The 15,350-nt window shown below is 40.4% G+C and overlaps 1 gene segment (V, D, J or C); it reads right to left on the bottom strand.

Moving 5' to 3' along the window:
* Positions 1-1,275: 1,275 nt before the first annotated feature.
* On the bottom strand, positions 1,276-2,159 carry LOC138825170 (immunoglobulin kappa variable 1-5-like). The segment is given in 2 exon segments: positions 1,276-1,816; positions 1,940-2,159. Coding segments are annotated over 2 exon segments (555 nt in total).
* Between the last annotated feature and the right edge of the window lie 13,191 nt (positions 2,160-15,350).

Consider the following 15,350-nt stretch of genomic DNA (forward strand, 5'->3'; position numbering starts at 1 on the left):
TCCTTCTTTGCTCCATTCTTGCCTCTTTACTACAATTACTTAAAAAAAAGCATTACTTTGTGGGAGGTGAAGCAGGGAGGGATAGTGGGACATCAACAAGAGAAGGAGTAACTGTACAGCATATTTACAATAAAATGAAATTAAAAACCTAAAAAAAAACAAAAAACAAAAAAGCATTACTTTATTGGCCACAACAGTGTCCATGTACATTGCAATTCAATAATACAGAAGGCCAACAGAAGAAGTGGGCTTTTTCTCTGACCCCACAATGAATAATCTCATCTACTTGCAGATATCAGCATCCATCACTCTAGATTCAGGTTTTCTAATCCACAGTAGAAAATCAACACGGTCATTGTCCCGGCCTATATGGACTCCAGGCTCTATTTTCCTGCTTCTCCAAACTGTGAGTATTGGGTAGCCATTGCTTTTTCCAAGGTCATCTCCATGTGGATTTGGAGTAGCACTTCGCATCTTGTCGGTGGCTCAGGTCATCATTTCTTTCCATCTGTTTTCCTTCATAAAACTTTATTAGTATCATTTCAATTCCACAATTATCTTTGTACCCTATTTTTGTGACTATAGATGAAGAGAACTTCGTCTTTTCTATCCTCACATTGTCAAAACTTGTCATATTAAAGGAGAAATTCATCTTATTCTCCTCCACTTCTTCCTCCATGTTTACCTCCTCCTCCTTCTCTCAAAGACTCCATGTTTGAGCAAGTTAAATATATTACACAAATGGAAAGCCATTTTAAAATATTTGATTTTAATATAATCTATGTTCATTCATATAATTCTCTACTCTATTAAGATCAGAAACAAGGTAATATGAGTACAGTAGTTGAGAATATTTCTAAAAGTCAACAGCTATTCATGATAATTCAAAAGCTATTCATGTCTAAGGAAGACAGAACTAATGGGAAAATATTTTAGTGGTTTAAAGCATATGTAAAAATCTATGACAAATATCATACTCAGTGGTGAAATATTTCACATTATTTCTTATCAGTGATATTAAATGCTGAAAGGTTACTATCACTTCCTCACTTACAAAAGTATACAGGATGTCCTCCTCCAAAGGCTATAAAACAAGAAATAAAAAATTAAATTGAGAATTGAAGAAGAAAGCACATTATTTGCTGATGAAATCTGTACAAATATTTTGAGGACTAAAAAGTAAATTAATTTATTTCTTACAATTTATTTCTGCATGGATTAACTAGCATGTCTCCACTTTCCAAATGAACCCCAGTTAATGCTCTCACAGACTCCTCCCATGCTGTGTGTTGTGTTGAATCAGGAGAAGCATTGGCATGTTTATACTGTTGCAGAGAGTTAGAGTAGAGAGAATTCTGCCAAGCTACTTTGACCAACATCTTCAAATGATCTTCAGAATCTGGTTGCATCTGAGAAACTCTGTCAACATTTGGAGGCACAAGGAGGAGCAGCTGGGGCAGCCCAGCCTCTCACTTCTGCTTTGTGTTTCTGGTTTGTGTTATGACTTGTATCACTGTGGGAGGAAACTTATCATACTGCATACAGTAATAAGTGGCAAAATCTTCAGGCTGCAGGCTGCTGATAGTAAGAGAGTAATCTGTCCCAGATCCACTGCCACTGAACCTGGATGGGACACCTGATCCTAAATTAGATGCTTTGTATATCAGCTGCTTAGGAGCTTTCCCTGGTTTCTGCTGAAACCAGGCTAACCAACTGCTAATGCCCTGACTGGCCCTGCAATTGATGGTGACTGTGTCTCCTGGAGATGCAGAGAGGGAGGATGGAGTCTGGGTCATCTGGATGTCACATTTGGCACCTGGCAGTGGAAACATAAACACAAATATCTACCTTGATAATCATGTTAAAAGAGGACTTCCCTGAAGTGCCAGACAGCCCTGATGCACAAAGCTGAGTTAATCCCAGTACTGCCCTTCCTTACCTGTGAGCCACAGCAGCAGGATCCCCAGGAGCTGAGCAGGAGCCCTCATGTCTATGCTGTGAGCTGACTGGGACTGACTTCTACACAAGGTGTAAACAACCTTTAAGAGCAGTCCACTGTTCTGGGCAGTAGGCTGAGCTATGGGCACATGCAAATCAGCAGGGTGGGAAGGTGGGCTCAGCTGCAGGATCAGCTCATCTCTCATCATAGGCCTTGCCTCCACAGATGTCCCAGACCATTCAAAAGAAATATAAATTTGTCTGCAGAGCATATTTCTTGCTGCTGATCTTTTGACTGTAAAAGACATTTTTAAGATTATTTTCAAAATGTATAATGCCCAGAAGCAACTGGTATAACAGCATATTTCAAAAGTATATTGAACCATAGTCTTGTGTCTTTTTAGATTTTTAATTCACTCAATAATTCTTACTGGAAAAAAATTATCTTGTGTTCTTTTTAGCAAGTACTTATACTTTGAAAATTATTATTTTTCTTTCTCTTTTTTCTCTTTCTTTCTTTCTTTCTTTCTTCCTTCCTTCCTTCCTTCCTTCCTTCCTTCCTTCTTTCTTTCTTCCTTCCTTCCCTCCCTCCCTCCCTTCCTCCTTTCTTTCTTCCCTTTCTTTCTTTCTTTTTCCTTCTTTCTTTCTTCCTTCCTTCCTTCCTTCCTTCTTTCTTCCTTCCTTCCCTCCCTCCCTCCCTTCCTCCTTTCTTTCTTCCCTTTTTCTTTTTTTCTTTCTTTCTTTCTTTCTTTCTTTCTTTCTTTCTTTCTTTCTTTCTTTCTTTCTTTCTTTCTTTCTTTCTTTCTTTCCATATTCCTTCCTTTTTCCTTTTTCCTCTATTCCTCCTGCTTTTATCTATCTCACTCTCTTTCTTTTGTGCTTTTTTCTTTCCTATTTCAGTTCTTTCTTTTTTCTTTCTTGATTTTCATTTAGTTTTTGTACTTGGGGCTTGAACTCAGGGTCTGAGTTCTGTCTCTTAGCTTTTTCTCTCAAGGTAATGCTCTACCACATGAGCCACACTTCTGTTTCTGGTTTTTTGGTGGTTAATTAGAAAAAAAGAGTCTCATGAAATTTCTTGTGCAGGCTGTATTTGAAGAGCCATTCTAAGACTTTACACTCATGAATGGGTAGGATGACAAGTATTACTCATGGGCAACTGACTAAAATTAAAATGTTTCATTTCTGTGTGTATGTGTGTAGGGACATGAACTTAAGACCTGAATACTGTCTCTCAAATTTTGTGCTCAAGGCTACCACTCTGCTATATCACCTGAGCCACAGGTCCATTTATAGATTTTGCATGATTAATTGGAAATAAGAATCTCATGGACTTAACTGTCTGGGCTGGCTTCAAATTGTACTCCTTGGATCTCTGCCTACTGAGTAGCTAGAATTATAAGCATGAGGCACAGGTGTCAAGCTGTTTAATTTCTTTAAAGAACAAGATAATAGGAAACATACTGAACCTATAGAAAAGTATTTTGTGGTAGTTTTAGTTATGACCATTACCATGTAAGTTGAAGCAAGTTATTTTTAATTTTAAATTTTTTTGTCAAGGAGATGTACAGAGGGGTTACAGTTACAGATGTAAGGTAGTGAGTGCACTTCTTGTCAAACATTGTTACTCCCTCTCTAGTTTTTCTCCCACTTTCATTCTTCCCCATATCCCCTGTTGTCTTGTGAATATTGCTGTTGCTTTGGTTCACCTTTTGTCCTTTATCTCACCATTTTGTTGCTCCCTGTCCCTTGGCTAATTAATATAAATGCATATACAATACACGGTACCAAAATCAAACCATAGGGGGAAAAAGAGAAAAATGCCAGAAAAAGAAATAACTTCACATTAAGAACCAAAACAACAACAAAGAAAAACCTCTTGTTTCCATATCATGGAGTACATTTCACTTAGCACCATCTTTTTTGTTGTTGTTGTTTTGTTGGCCGTGGGGCTTGAACTCTGGGCCTGGGCACTGTCCCTTAGCTCTTCAGCTCAAGGCTTGCACTCTACCACTTGAGCCACAGTGCCACTTCCAGGTTTTTCTGCTTATGTCATGCTGAGGAATCGAACCTCATGCATGCAAGGGAAGCACTCTACCACTGAGCCACCTTCTCAGCCTCACTTAGCACCGTATGTACATAGTTATTGAGCTATTGTGATTCTCTGCTAGGAAATCTGAGACATCTACTAATTTTCACAAATGGGGGAAACCACGGAGCCTATGTTTCTTTGGGCCTGTTTTACTTCACTTAATATGATTTTTCCCAAGTCTTTTCATTTTCTTTTAATGGGGCAAGGTCATTCTTTCTGATGGAAGCACAGAACTCGATTGTGTATATATATCACATTTTCTTGATCCATTCATCTACTGAGGAGCATCTGGGTTGGTTCCGTATCTTAGCTATGGTGAATAATGCTGCGATAAACATAGTTGTGCTGGTTGCTTTAGTATGGCCTTGTTTGTGCTTGTTTTGGCAAATGCCTAAAAGTGGGATTGCTGGCTTATTGGGGAGCTCTATGTGGAATCTTTGGAGGAACCTCCATACTGTTTTTCAGAGTTGTTGAACAAGTTTACAGTCCCATCAACAGTGTAGTAGTACTCTCTTTTGGCCACATCCCCTCCAGCATCTGTTGTTTTTAGATTTCTTGATATTGACCAAATTTTACTCTGGTTCCACAATAACGACTCACAAATTTGCTACCCCGGAAATTTTATGTGTCTTCTAACCCCAGTATCTAAATAGCCTGCACTTTCTCCTAATCTGAAACCTCTCATATGTTGTCACCTTTGTGCCATTTGATAGTACTACTCACAGGTGGACATGAATACTTCAACATACCCAATCATACATATCTTTGTCTTTTCTTTTTCTTTTTTTTTGGTCCGGTTGTGGTGCCTGAACTCTGGGCCTGGGTGCTGTCCCTTAGCTCTTCAGCTTATGGCTAGCGCTCTACCACTTGAGCCACCGCGTCACTTCTGGCTCTTTTTCTTTTTGCTTATGTGAACCCAGGGCCTCATGCCTGCAAGGCAAGCACTCTACCACTGAGCCACCTTCCCAGCCCCATATCCTTGTCTTTTTATCCTTTCCAAATAAGTAGAAATATCATGGCTGCCAAGAAACCAGTATGGCTGGTTGCATCTTTAGGAGAAACTCTTGATCTCTTCCCAAACCAGTAAAAATGTCCCTGAAGAAACATTTTGGATAAAAATGAATAGAAACTTGATCAATCCGATATCATACCATGCATTTTCATTGGACAGTTCAGACCAGTTTAATAGCAAGAGGTGACATCTTTGCCTTTATCATGTACATCCTAGAGTCTAGGAACTCAGAATCTTAGTAATACCTCACAATGCATCCAAGTAGGATGAAGAAGGCAGAAACCATGGACCCCTTTACTGTGGTGGGGGAGGAACAAGTCAGGCGCAAAAGTCCTTTTTGTAATTATTCATGTGGTTTCCCTGAGTGTGGAGATGTGAAAGCTGACCTCCACTTTCAGACACTGGAAGAGACTGGAGAGATTTGGATCAGGAGTGTCTATCCAGGGCTGGCATTCTTGCTCTGGTGTATAAAAGAAGCAGTCCCCCTCCAGAGTGATAGAGCTGAGAACATGGGGTAACAAAGGTCCTGTCCCTTTGTTGTTTTGGATTCAGTGAAGGAAAATGCTCACCACTCACTGGAATTGAACCCAGACAAAAGACCAAGACCAGGTGGAGAGACTGAGTCATCAGGAGCTGAGAGTTTTGCTTGCTCTGTGGAGCTGGCTAACTTCCCTGCTGTTCTCACCAGTCATGAGGAAAGTCAGCAAATGTCCTTCATCCAGAGTCTACTCTAAGCCAGCATATCTTCTTAGACACATAAGGAGGACATGATGATCAAGTGTGTAAATGTTAAGTTTATTGTGTGTCTTGCTCATTGCTGAGGACTATGAAAAGCAGGTTCTGGATAGCACTAAAATTTCAAAATCTCTCCTTTTCCAATTCCTTCCACATACAATTATAATTGTATAATTATAATTATATATAGTTATATAATTCTAATTATAAGGTCTTGCTTATATCACTAATATTCACTTATTTGACCGACTTACCAAAGGCTAGAATGATGTAAGAATTAGGAAGTCATAATATTTAATAGTCTTTAAAGAGCAACTTGGGAAGGGCAAAGGCTTAACTTGTGACTCTTGTGGTCAACTTGAAGGTGAAAATCATTTTCGGGACAGTTTCTAGAGGCAGATCATTAAAGGTCCATGCTGACTAGAAGAGGAAAGTATGGAAATCACCTTCAATGTTTTATAGAATTATGCCTTATATTGTAGGACTTTAATAATGTATCTGTGTTTGGTATAGTGGCACATAACTGCAGGGCCAAGTACTTTGATTGATAGAGATAAGAAAGATGACAATTTGGACCAATTTGAGGGATTATTACCATTAACATGAAGTTTTGTGTCAGGCAATGGGAAAGATACACTGAGAGCATCTCAGGAATTGTCTAAACACCCATGGAAAGGCTGCAAGATCATGAAAGTGTGATCTCCTGGGGAAAACTTTCCCTTGAGAAAAGATCTCCTCCAGGTAACAAGTTCAAAGAGGGACACCTGGGAAGTCATTTCACTGGGATTCATTTCACCAGAATTCCATTTTCAGACAAGTTTGAGCTACCTGGAGACCAGTGGCACAGAAAAGAAGACCCTCCTAGAAATAAACCCACAAAACTTTATAACATGCACGTGAGAAAAGAGAGTCTCATAAAAACTTGGTGATAGGAACATGGATGACTACACATAGAAGACTGATTCTACTTCCCTAATCTCACCATTACAAAAATCAATCCAAAATGGATCAAAGTTATTAATGTGAGATGTGAAACTTTGCAACTACTCTAGGAAAATGTCCTTGAAGATAAAGGAACAGGTAGTTATTCATAAACAGGACTCCTGTTACCCAGGAAATATGGGCAAGAAATGACACATGGGACTGCATCAAATGTAAATGTTTCTGCATATCAGTAGGCAAATGAATGTGTGTGTGTGTGTGTGTGTATGTGTGTGTGTGTGTTTGTGTGTGTGTGTGGGTATATGCAAATGTATTTGTGCCTGTACTAGGGTGTGAACTCACGGTCTGGATGCTGTCTCTGATCTTCATTTTTGCTCAAGGCTAGCACTCTACCCTTTTAGCCAATATCCATTTCTGAGTTTTTGGTAGTTAATTGGAAATGAGTGTCTCACAGGCTTTCTTGCCCAGCTTGCTTCAAACCTTCATCCTCAGATCTCAACCTCCTGTGTAGCTAGGAATCCAGGATTAAGTCATTGTCATACATCAGGAAAATATTTGTGGCAGTCCTGTGGCTTGAACTCAGGATCTGGGCATTGTCCCTGAGCTTCTTTTGCTCAAGGCTAGCACTCTACCACTTGAGCCACAGTGCCAGTTCTGGCTTTTTCTGTGTATGTGGTATTGAGGAATCAAACGAATATGAGGCAAGCACTCTACCACTAAACCACATTCCCAGCCCAGGAAAATAATTTTTGAACTAAGTTATTTGTTTTCCATTTTTATACATTGTGGTATTTTTTAAGAAAGTTCTTTCTGGAGTGGTGATGTAACTCAAGTGGTAGACGGATAGCTCCGACAAAAGGAACTCTAGGACAGCTCTCAGGCCAAGAGTTCAAGCCTAAGGACCAGCAAATTAAACAAACAAACAAACAAATAATCTTTTGCTGAGCACTGGAGCCTCACACATGTAATCATATCTATACAAGAAGCTGAGATCTGAGGATCATGGTTCAAAGCCAGCCGGTGCAGGAAATTCTGTAAGACTCTTCAATTCATAACATAAAAGGTTGGAAGTGGTGTTGTGTCTCAAGTGGTAGAGCACTAGCCTCAAGCAAAAAGAGCTCAGAATTCAAGCCACATGACTGAGAAAAAATAGAAAATAAAAATAAGAAAGTTCTTTCAATTGCTTATTGCTGCTGTGTAGCATCATGAACAACACAATTCCCAACTTCTAGTAGTTTCCCCCAAGACATAATGAAGTTTTTTTTTCTCTATGATCCCAGATTGGCAGACAAAACTTAGAAGCAAATGGAAGTGAATTCTAGGGCCTGCACTTAGGTGGAATATTACTAAGAGTTTGGAAAAAGAAACAATTCTGGATTGTCAGGTATCTCAATCCATCCTTATGATTATTAGGATTGCTTGTGGAAGCCCATTTTTGAAATCCTTATCCCATCTCTGGTTTTCTGAAAGTTGCATCACATGGAGTCCTTTCCTTATATTTGGAAAATTGGAAAGACCTTGGTATTTATTGACATAAGCAGGCTGACACCTGACCACTTCTGCGGCCTACAGCATCACCTGGAGAGGTTGCTGGGCCAGGTGAGAGCATCAGCAGCCTCCCATGGCATTTCTACAAGGTAGAGAATCACAGGATTATGCAGCCCAGACCCTAGGGCAGCTTCATGAAATCAGAGAATCCCACACTCCTAGTTCCAACTTCACTGGTTACCTCAGGAGTTAGGAAGCTAGTGATGAGACTCATTTCCTGTATTAAAACAATTCCTGTTGGAGAATCATGGCTGGCTTAAGTTTTACTGTGTGAATACCAAAGGATGCCTTCATATCAGAAGATTCATGGCCATGGCCATGTTTCTGGGGCAGAGGAGGAGAAAGAGATGGAGATATAGAAGATCATTTGAAGGAAGTTCAATTAAAAGCTTGCAACAGTGTTCAGAGCCAGGTTGCATGTGAGAAGCTGGGGTAGCTGGTGGAGGCACAGGAGGAGCATTTGGGGCAGCTCAGCCTCTCATTTCTGCTTCACTGATGGTTTATGGTATGGCTTATATCACTGTGAAAGGTCTACTATTACTGCTGATGCTAAGCAAAATGAACTCCAAGATAGGGACACAAGAGATTTTATCTTTCTTGCTGTTGTTTCTAATGTACTTATAATGTCCTTTGTTATTTTTTGGTTTCTTTTGCATGGTCTTCCGCCATGGTGTGACCCCTGTTTTCACTGCATTTGATTCTGGTGCCTGCATCATGTATATACACTTCTGTAATGTACACTTCTGTAATGTGGAGAGGGGAAGGGAAACAACAAAATGCTGAAATAAGGATACCGGTTAACTCACTGTAACAGTGAGATGTACAAGGCACTATGTTGAAAACTTTACAACTTTGTGTGGGGAGAGAGGAGTTGGGGAGGTGTGGAAGAAAGGGATGGTAGGGGAAAAACAAAGGAGGGGTAACAATGCTTGATAAGAAATGGACTCATTACCTTACTCATATAACTGTAACCCCTCTGTACAGTATCTTTACAATAAAAATATATGAAAAAGAAAAGTACTTCACTGATCTCTGATTGATATCTGGGCCTGGGCTCTGTCCCTGCACTCTTCAGATCAAGGAGAACGCTCTACAGCTTGAGCCACAGTGGCTCTTCCGGTTTTCTTGTGGTTTCTTGGAGATAAGAGTCTCATAGACTTTCTTTCTCCGGCTGGCTTTGAACCATAATCCTCAGATCTCTACCTCCAGAGTAGCTAGGATTACAGGCGTGAGCCACAAACGCTCGGCAAGGCACTTAATACACAGTAAAGCATTTAATCATATGGAAGAAAATGAACCTCCAGAAGAGTCTGCTTTAGAATGTGCTGAAACCTGCAGGCAGACTGTGGGGCAGAGGGGAGGATTGGAGGTCACCTGCTGGGATCTAGAAGCAGATTTTACACCTCCCCTGGGTGTCTAGACAGGACAAGGACCTAGGTGAGGAGACCTCCATCTTCACAGGTTGATGATCTGGGGTCTGAAGGGACATTTCTGTGCTTGGCTTTACTGAATAACATATCCCAGTCTTGGAATGTCAGTAGCTCAGAATAAATTTCATGTATTAAAAATAACCATCTTGGATTAGCTGGCTTTTTTCTACTTTACAAATGAACCCAAATTATTGCTCTCACAGACTCCTCCCATGCCACAGTTTGTAGGCTCTACTGAATCAGGAGAGGCATTGACATACATAAACTCTGTCTACTCCTGACAGAAAGATAGAGTAGAGAGAATTCTTCCCAGTCACTTCTACCAAAATTTTCAAGAGACCCTCAGAGATGAATCTGAGAAGCACTGTCAGCAGGTAGAGGCTGCAGGAGAAGCTGGGGTAGCCTAGCCTCTCACTTCTGCTTCCCTGAGAGGTTTCTGTTATGAGTTCTATCACTGTGGAAGGATAATTATAACCCTGTTGACAGAAATAAGTTGCCCCATCTTCAGGCTGCAGGCTGCTGATGGTAAGAGAATAATCTGTCCCAGATCCACTGCCACTGAACCTGGATGGGACACCAGATTCCAAACTGGATGTGTAATAGATCAGGGCCTTAGGAGCTTTCCCTGGTTTCTGCTGATACCAGGCTAACTTCTTGCTAATGTCCTGTCTGGCCCTACAGTTGATGGTGACTGTGTCTCCTGGAGAAGCAGACAGGGAAGATGGAGTCTGGGTCATCTGGATGTCACATCTGGCACCTGGCAGTGGAAACATAAAAACAAATATCTAGCTTGATAATCATGTAATGAGAAGCCTTCCCTGAATTGCCACACAGTCCTGATTGTACAAGGCTGAGTTATTCCCCAGCATTGTCCTTCCTTACCTGGGAGCCAGAGCAGCAGGAACCCCAGGATCTGAGCAGGGGCCCTCATTTCCACGCTGTGTGCTGACAGGGACTGACTGCTGCACAGGGTGAGTGCAGTCTATGAAGAAGTGCTCAGGCCAGTGGGCTGTGCTCTGGGCACATGGAAATCAGCAGGTGGTGGGCAGGGCTGGGCACAGCTGCACGATTGGCTCTACTTAGTGAGTCACCACAGGCCTGGCCTCCACACCAGACAAGGGTAACATGAATTTGTCTGCAGAGAATATTCTTCTCCCTAGAGGACATTTCACTGTACAAGACATTTTGAAGTCTATTTTTATTTTCAGAATGTATAATGCACAGAAGCAACTTATAGAGTATTTCATATATATAATGAAACGTATTCTTGTTTCTACTTAGATTTTTATGCACTATCAAGAATTCTGTCTAGAAAAAAGTCATTTTCTGTTTCCATACCAAGTGCTTATACAGTGAAAATGGCTTTCTTTCTTTCTTTCTTCCTTCCTTCCTTCCTTCCTTCCTTCCTTTCTTTCTTTCTTTCTTTCTTTCTTTCTTTCTTTCTTTCTTTCTTTCTTTCTTTCTTTCTTTCCTTCTTTCTTTCCTTCTTTCTTTCTTTCCTCTTTGTGTATTTTCTCCCTTCCTTCCTTCCTTCCTGCCTTCCTGCCTTCCTTCCTTTCTTCCTTCCTTCCTGCTTTCTTTCCTTCCTTCTTTTACGTTTTGTACTTAGTTTTTGAACTCAGTTTCTGGGTGCTCTCCTTTAGCTTTTTCCTTCAAGTTTAATGTTCTACCCCATGAGGCACAATTCCATTTCTAGCTTTTTGGTTATTAATTGGATATAAAAAATTTGCGACTTTCTTATGCAGGCTGTCTTTTAGCAACCACTCTCATATCTCATGCTCAAGAGCACATAGGCACCTGAGTAAAATGATTCATCAATCTGTCTGTCTGTCTGCCTGTCTATCTGTCTGTCTGTCTGTGTCTCTGTGTGCTCTTCTTGGGGCATGAACTCAGGGCCTGGGTGCCCTCTCTTAGATTTTTTCTTTCTTTTTTTTGTTGGTTGTGGGGCTTGAACTCTGGGCTTGGGCACTGTCCTTGTGCTCTTCAGCTCAAGTGACCGCTGTACCGCTTGAGCCAGAGTGCCACTTCCCCTCTCTTAGATTTTTGTACTCAGGATACCACTCTGCTATACTGCTTCAAAATTTTGGATGATTAATTGGAAGTAAGAGTCTTATGGACTTTCTTGCCTGGGCTAGCTTGAAATTGCAATCCTTGCAAGTCAGCCTATTGAGTAGCTAAGAGTATAAATGTGAGGCAAGGTAACTTTCTTTATCTAACCAGATGATATGAAGCATACTGAATGTATTCAAGTGTTTTGTGGCAGTTTTAGTCATGGCCATTACAATATAAGATGAAGAAATATCTGCATAACCATATTTACACTGATTTCAAAATAATGACACAAAAATTTACCACCATTTAAACTTTAGGTGTCTTTTATTCGCAGTATCTAAATAGACTGTATGCTTTCTGATTGGAAACCTCTCATGTTTTGTGCCATTTACTATTACTTCTCACAGTTCATCGGGATAAAATGATAAGCGTTGATGCTGGACATGATTACTTCAACAAAAATTACTGCTACCCAGCCATACATCCCCTGTCTTTTATTTTTTCCAAATAGGTGGAAATATCATGTCTGCCCAGATACTAGTATTGCTGTTTACATCTCTTGGAGACAGAGAGAAAAAGAGAGAGAGGGAGAAGATAGAGAAGGAGAGGGAGAGGGAGAGGGAGGGGGGGGGGCTATTGATTTGTTCTCAAACCAGTAAAAATATCCCTGAAGAAACATTTTGGATCTGGATAAAGCATGGATGGAAAGTTGATCAATCAGATATCATATCATGCCTTTTCCTTGGACCTATCCATGTTTCACAGCAAGAGAAGCAAGCCATTTTTGCCTTCATCATGCCCACCCACACTGTAAGAATTCTGAGATTCTTAGTGACACAGCACAATTCATCTAAGTGGGATGAAGAGGACAGATGTCATAGAAACTTTACTGTGGTGAGGTTGGGAGAAGTCAGGCCCAAATGGTGACCATGAAGTAATTTGGAACAAGTCGAGCCAAAAGGTGACTATGATATCATTTCGCTAATTATTCAGGTCATATCAGCAATTGTGGAGATATGAAGACTGAGCTACACTTTCAGGCACTGGAATTAACTACAGAGATTTGGATCAGGAGTCTTTGTTCAGGTCTGACACTCTGGCTCTGGGCTATAAAAGAAGCAGTTACCCTCCAGAGTGATGAAGCTGAGAATCTGGGGTAACAATGGCCCTGCCCTGTGGTAGCTTTGGATTCATTGACGTAATATGCTTATCACTCACTGGAATTGGCCCCAGCTGAAAGACTATGATCAGGTTGAGAGACTAAGTCATCAGGAACTCAGAGTTTTGCCTGCTCTCTGGGGCTGGCTGACTTTATGTTGTTCTCACTAGTCATGAGGAAAGACAGCAAATGTCTCTCATCCAAGTAACTTCTTACACACTTGGTCAGTCATGTATAAATTTTATAGCTATGTTATTTCTTCCTCATTGTTAAAGATTCTAAAAAACAGCATCTGTGTCAGCACTAAAATTTCAAATTCTTTCCATCTCCAGTTGCTTTCACATACATTCATAAGTCACTTCAGTTATCTTGCACTGAATCTCTTAGAAGGTTAGGCCTTCAATGTGTTCTGTCCTACTGAGAATTTATAAGGCCAGCTCGTGCTGACTGTGTGCACATGGCTTGTGGCACCTCAGAGGGCAGTACCTGTTCTCACACATCCAGTCCACTGTTGAACTAGAGATTTCACTCCCTTCCAAAAATCCTAGTAAAAAGGACCATCATTGTGTGGGTGTGCTTATAACATATTGAATAAAGTAGAAAATATTCAGAAACAAGCATAGCAACAAGGCAATACAACTAGTGTGAAAGACATATGAGCCCCAGGATAACTGTGCAGCAAGCTTGCCAGTCTTATGTTGCTAAGAAGGAAGCTCACTCCTGCTCTCCATGTCTTTCATGATCTGAATTCTGGGGCTTTGTTGCTTGTGAGGTTGGTTTGCCCTCTTGTGGCAGTCTTGTGACATAAAACTCTTTAGGATTGTCAGTTTGGAGTTCCAGGGTCTAGACTGAGAATCTTTTTCTCCAATATTAACAAAGGAGGTCCTACTCCATCTGTTTCAAGACCAGATTCAGTAGGAAAGTCAAATAACTCTTCTTATCAGGCATTTTGTAACAGTTTAAGAATAAAATCTATTGGTTTCCCATGAATTCTGAGTATTTAATGTCAACAAGGTAGTTGGTAGCCTAGGATGTATGTTTCCTCTGAGATGCCTAAGATGTGATTTTGGCAAAGCGGAGGATGTGTTGAATGACAGTGAAGGGTACAATGGTGGGCTGAGGGGCTCTGGTCCAGGTCCAGGTTTTACAATCCAACCTCATCCTCTGTATCACAGAAACTGTTTTGCCATACCACTCATTTCCTCATGGTCCTGAAAAAAGGAAATCATTTAGCTGAGGAACTGACTAATACCAATGTTGTCTTTTTATCCTTTCTTTTTTTTTCTTGTCCATGTACAATTTTATTTTTAAAGAAATAAGTTATTCTGGCAACATAAAATTGTAACTGACTTGACCGGATGACCTTGAAATGCTCTTGTAGCCCAATAATGCTATGGAAGATCATTCTTTTCTTTTTTTATTTTTATTTTTTTATTGTGAAAATACTGTACACAGGGGTTACAATTACATGGGCAAGATAATGAGTACATTTCTTTTTTTAATTTTAATTTAATTTTTTGTGAACATATTGTACAGAGGGGTTACAATTACCTGGGCAACATAATGAGTACATTTCTTATCAAGCATTGTAGCCTCCTCCTTTTTCACCCCTTCCCATTCCTTCCCATCCTACCCTAGCCCCCCCAATCCTCACTGCTACCCCCCACAAAAGTTTTAAAGTTCGTTTTCAACATAACGACTTGTACTTCTCATTGTTGCAATGGGTCCACCTGTTTGCCTATTTAAACAACTTGTTTTTCCCCTTCCCCTCCACAAATTATACTGACATCAAATACAGTGAAAGCAGTGGTTATGATGTGGGCGAGGGACATACAAAGCAACAAAGAAATAATCTTATAAATGTGTTAGAAACAAACGCAAGAAAGAAAAAAAACATTTGAATACATATCTCTGGGTTCATTTCCTATCACCACCTTATCTGTCCTTTTCTGCTGGACTCAGACATATACTAGATATTGCAAATAAGGGAAACCATGGGACCTATGTTTCTTTGGGCTTGGCTTACTTCACTTAATATAATTTTTCCCAGTCTTTCCATTTCCTAACAAATCAGGCCCCACTATCGTATGCCCCTGCCCCCCAAAGAAAAGGAAAATAGTTGGGTTGGGACTCTAGATGAAGTGATTTATCCTGAGTGTACAGAGATAATTCTGGAATTGCAATAGTACAGATAAAACTTTATGGAAGTACATAAACTGGTTGGAAAGGCAAAGTAGTTTCCCCACCATTGAGAAATATGTGATTTACAGGAATGACGACCTGAGCCACAGACAAGAGGCAAAGTGTTGTTCATCCTCCACATGCAGAATTTCTTGGAAAAAACACAACTATCCCAGATGCACAATTTGGAGAATCAGGAAAATACAGCCTGGAATCCGTGTAGATCAGCATGATGAACCCAGTTCTCTAACTTTTGTGGAATAG

Source organism: Dipodomys merriami, unplaced genomic scaffold (assembly GCF_024711535.1).
Source record: "Dipodomys merriami isolate MVZ:Mamm:240054 unplaced genomic scaffold, mDipMer1.0.p SCAF_136, whole genome shotgun sequence".
Taxonomy (NCBI): Eukaryota; Metazoa; Chordata; class Mammalia; order Rodentia; family Heteromyidae; genus Dipodomys; species Dipodomys merriami.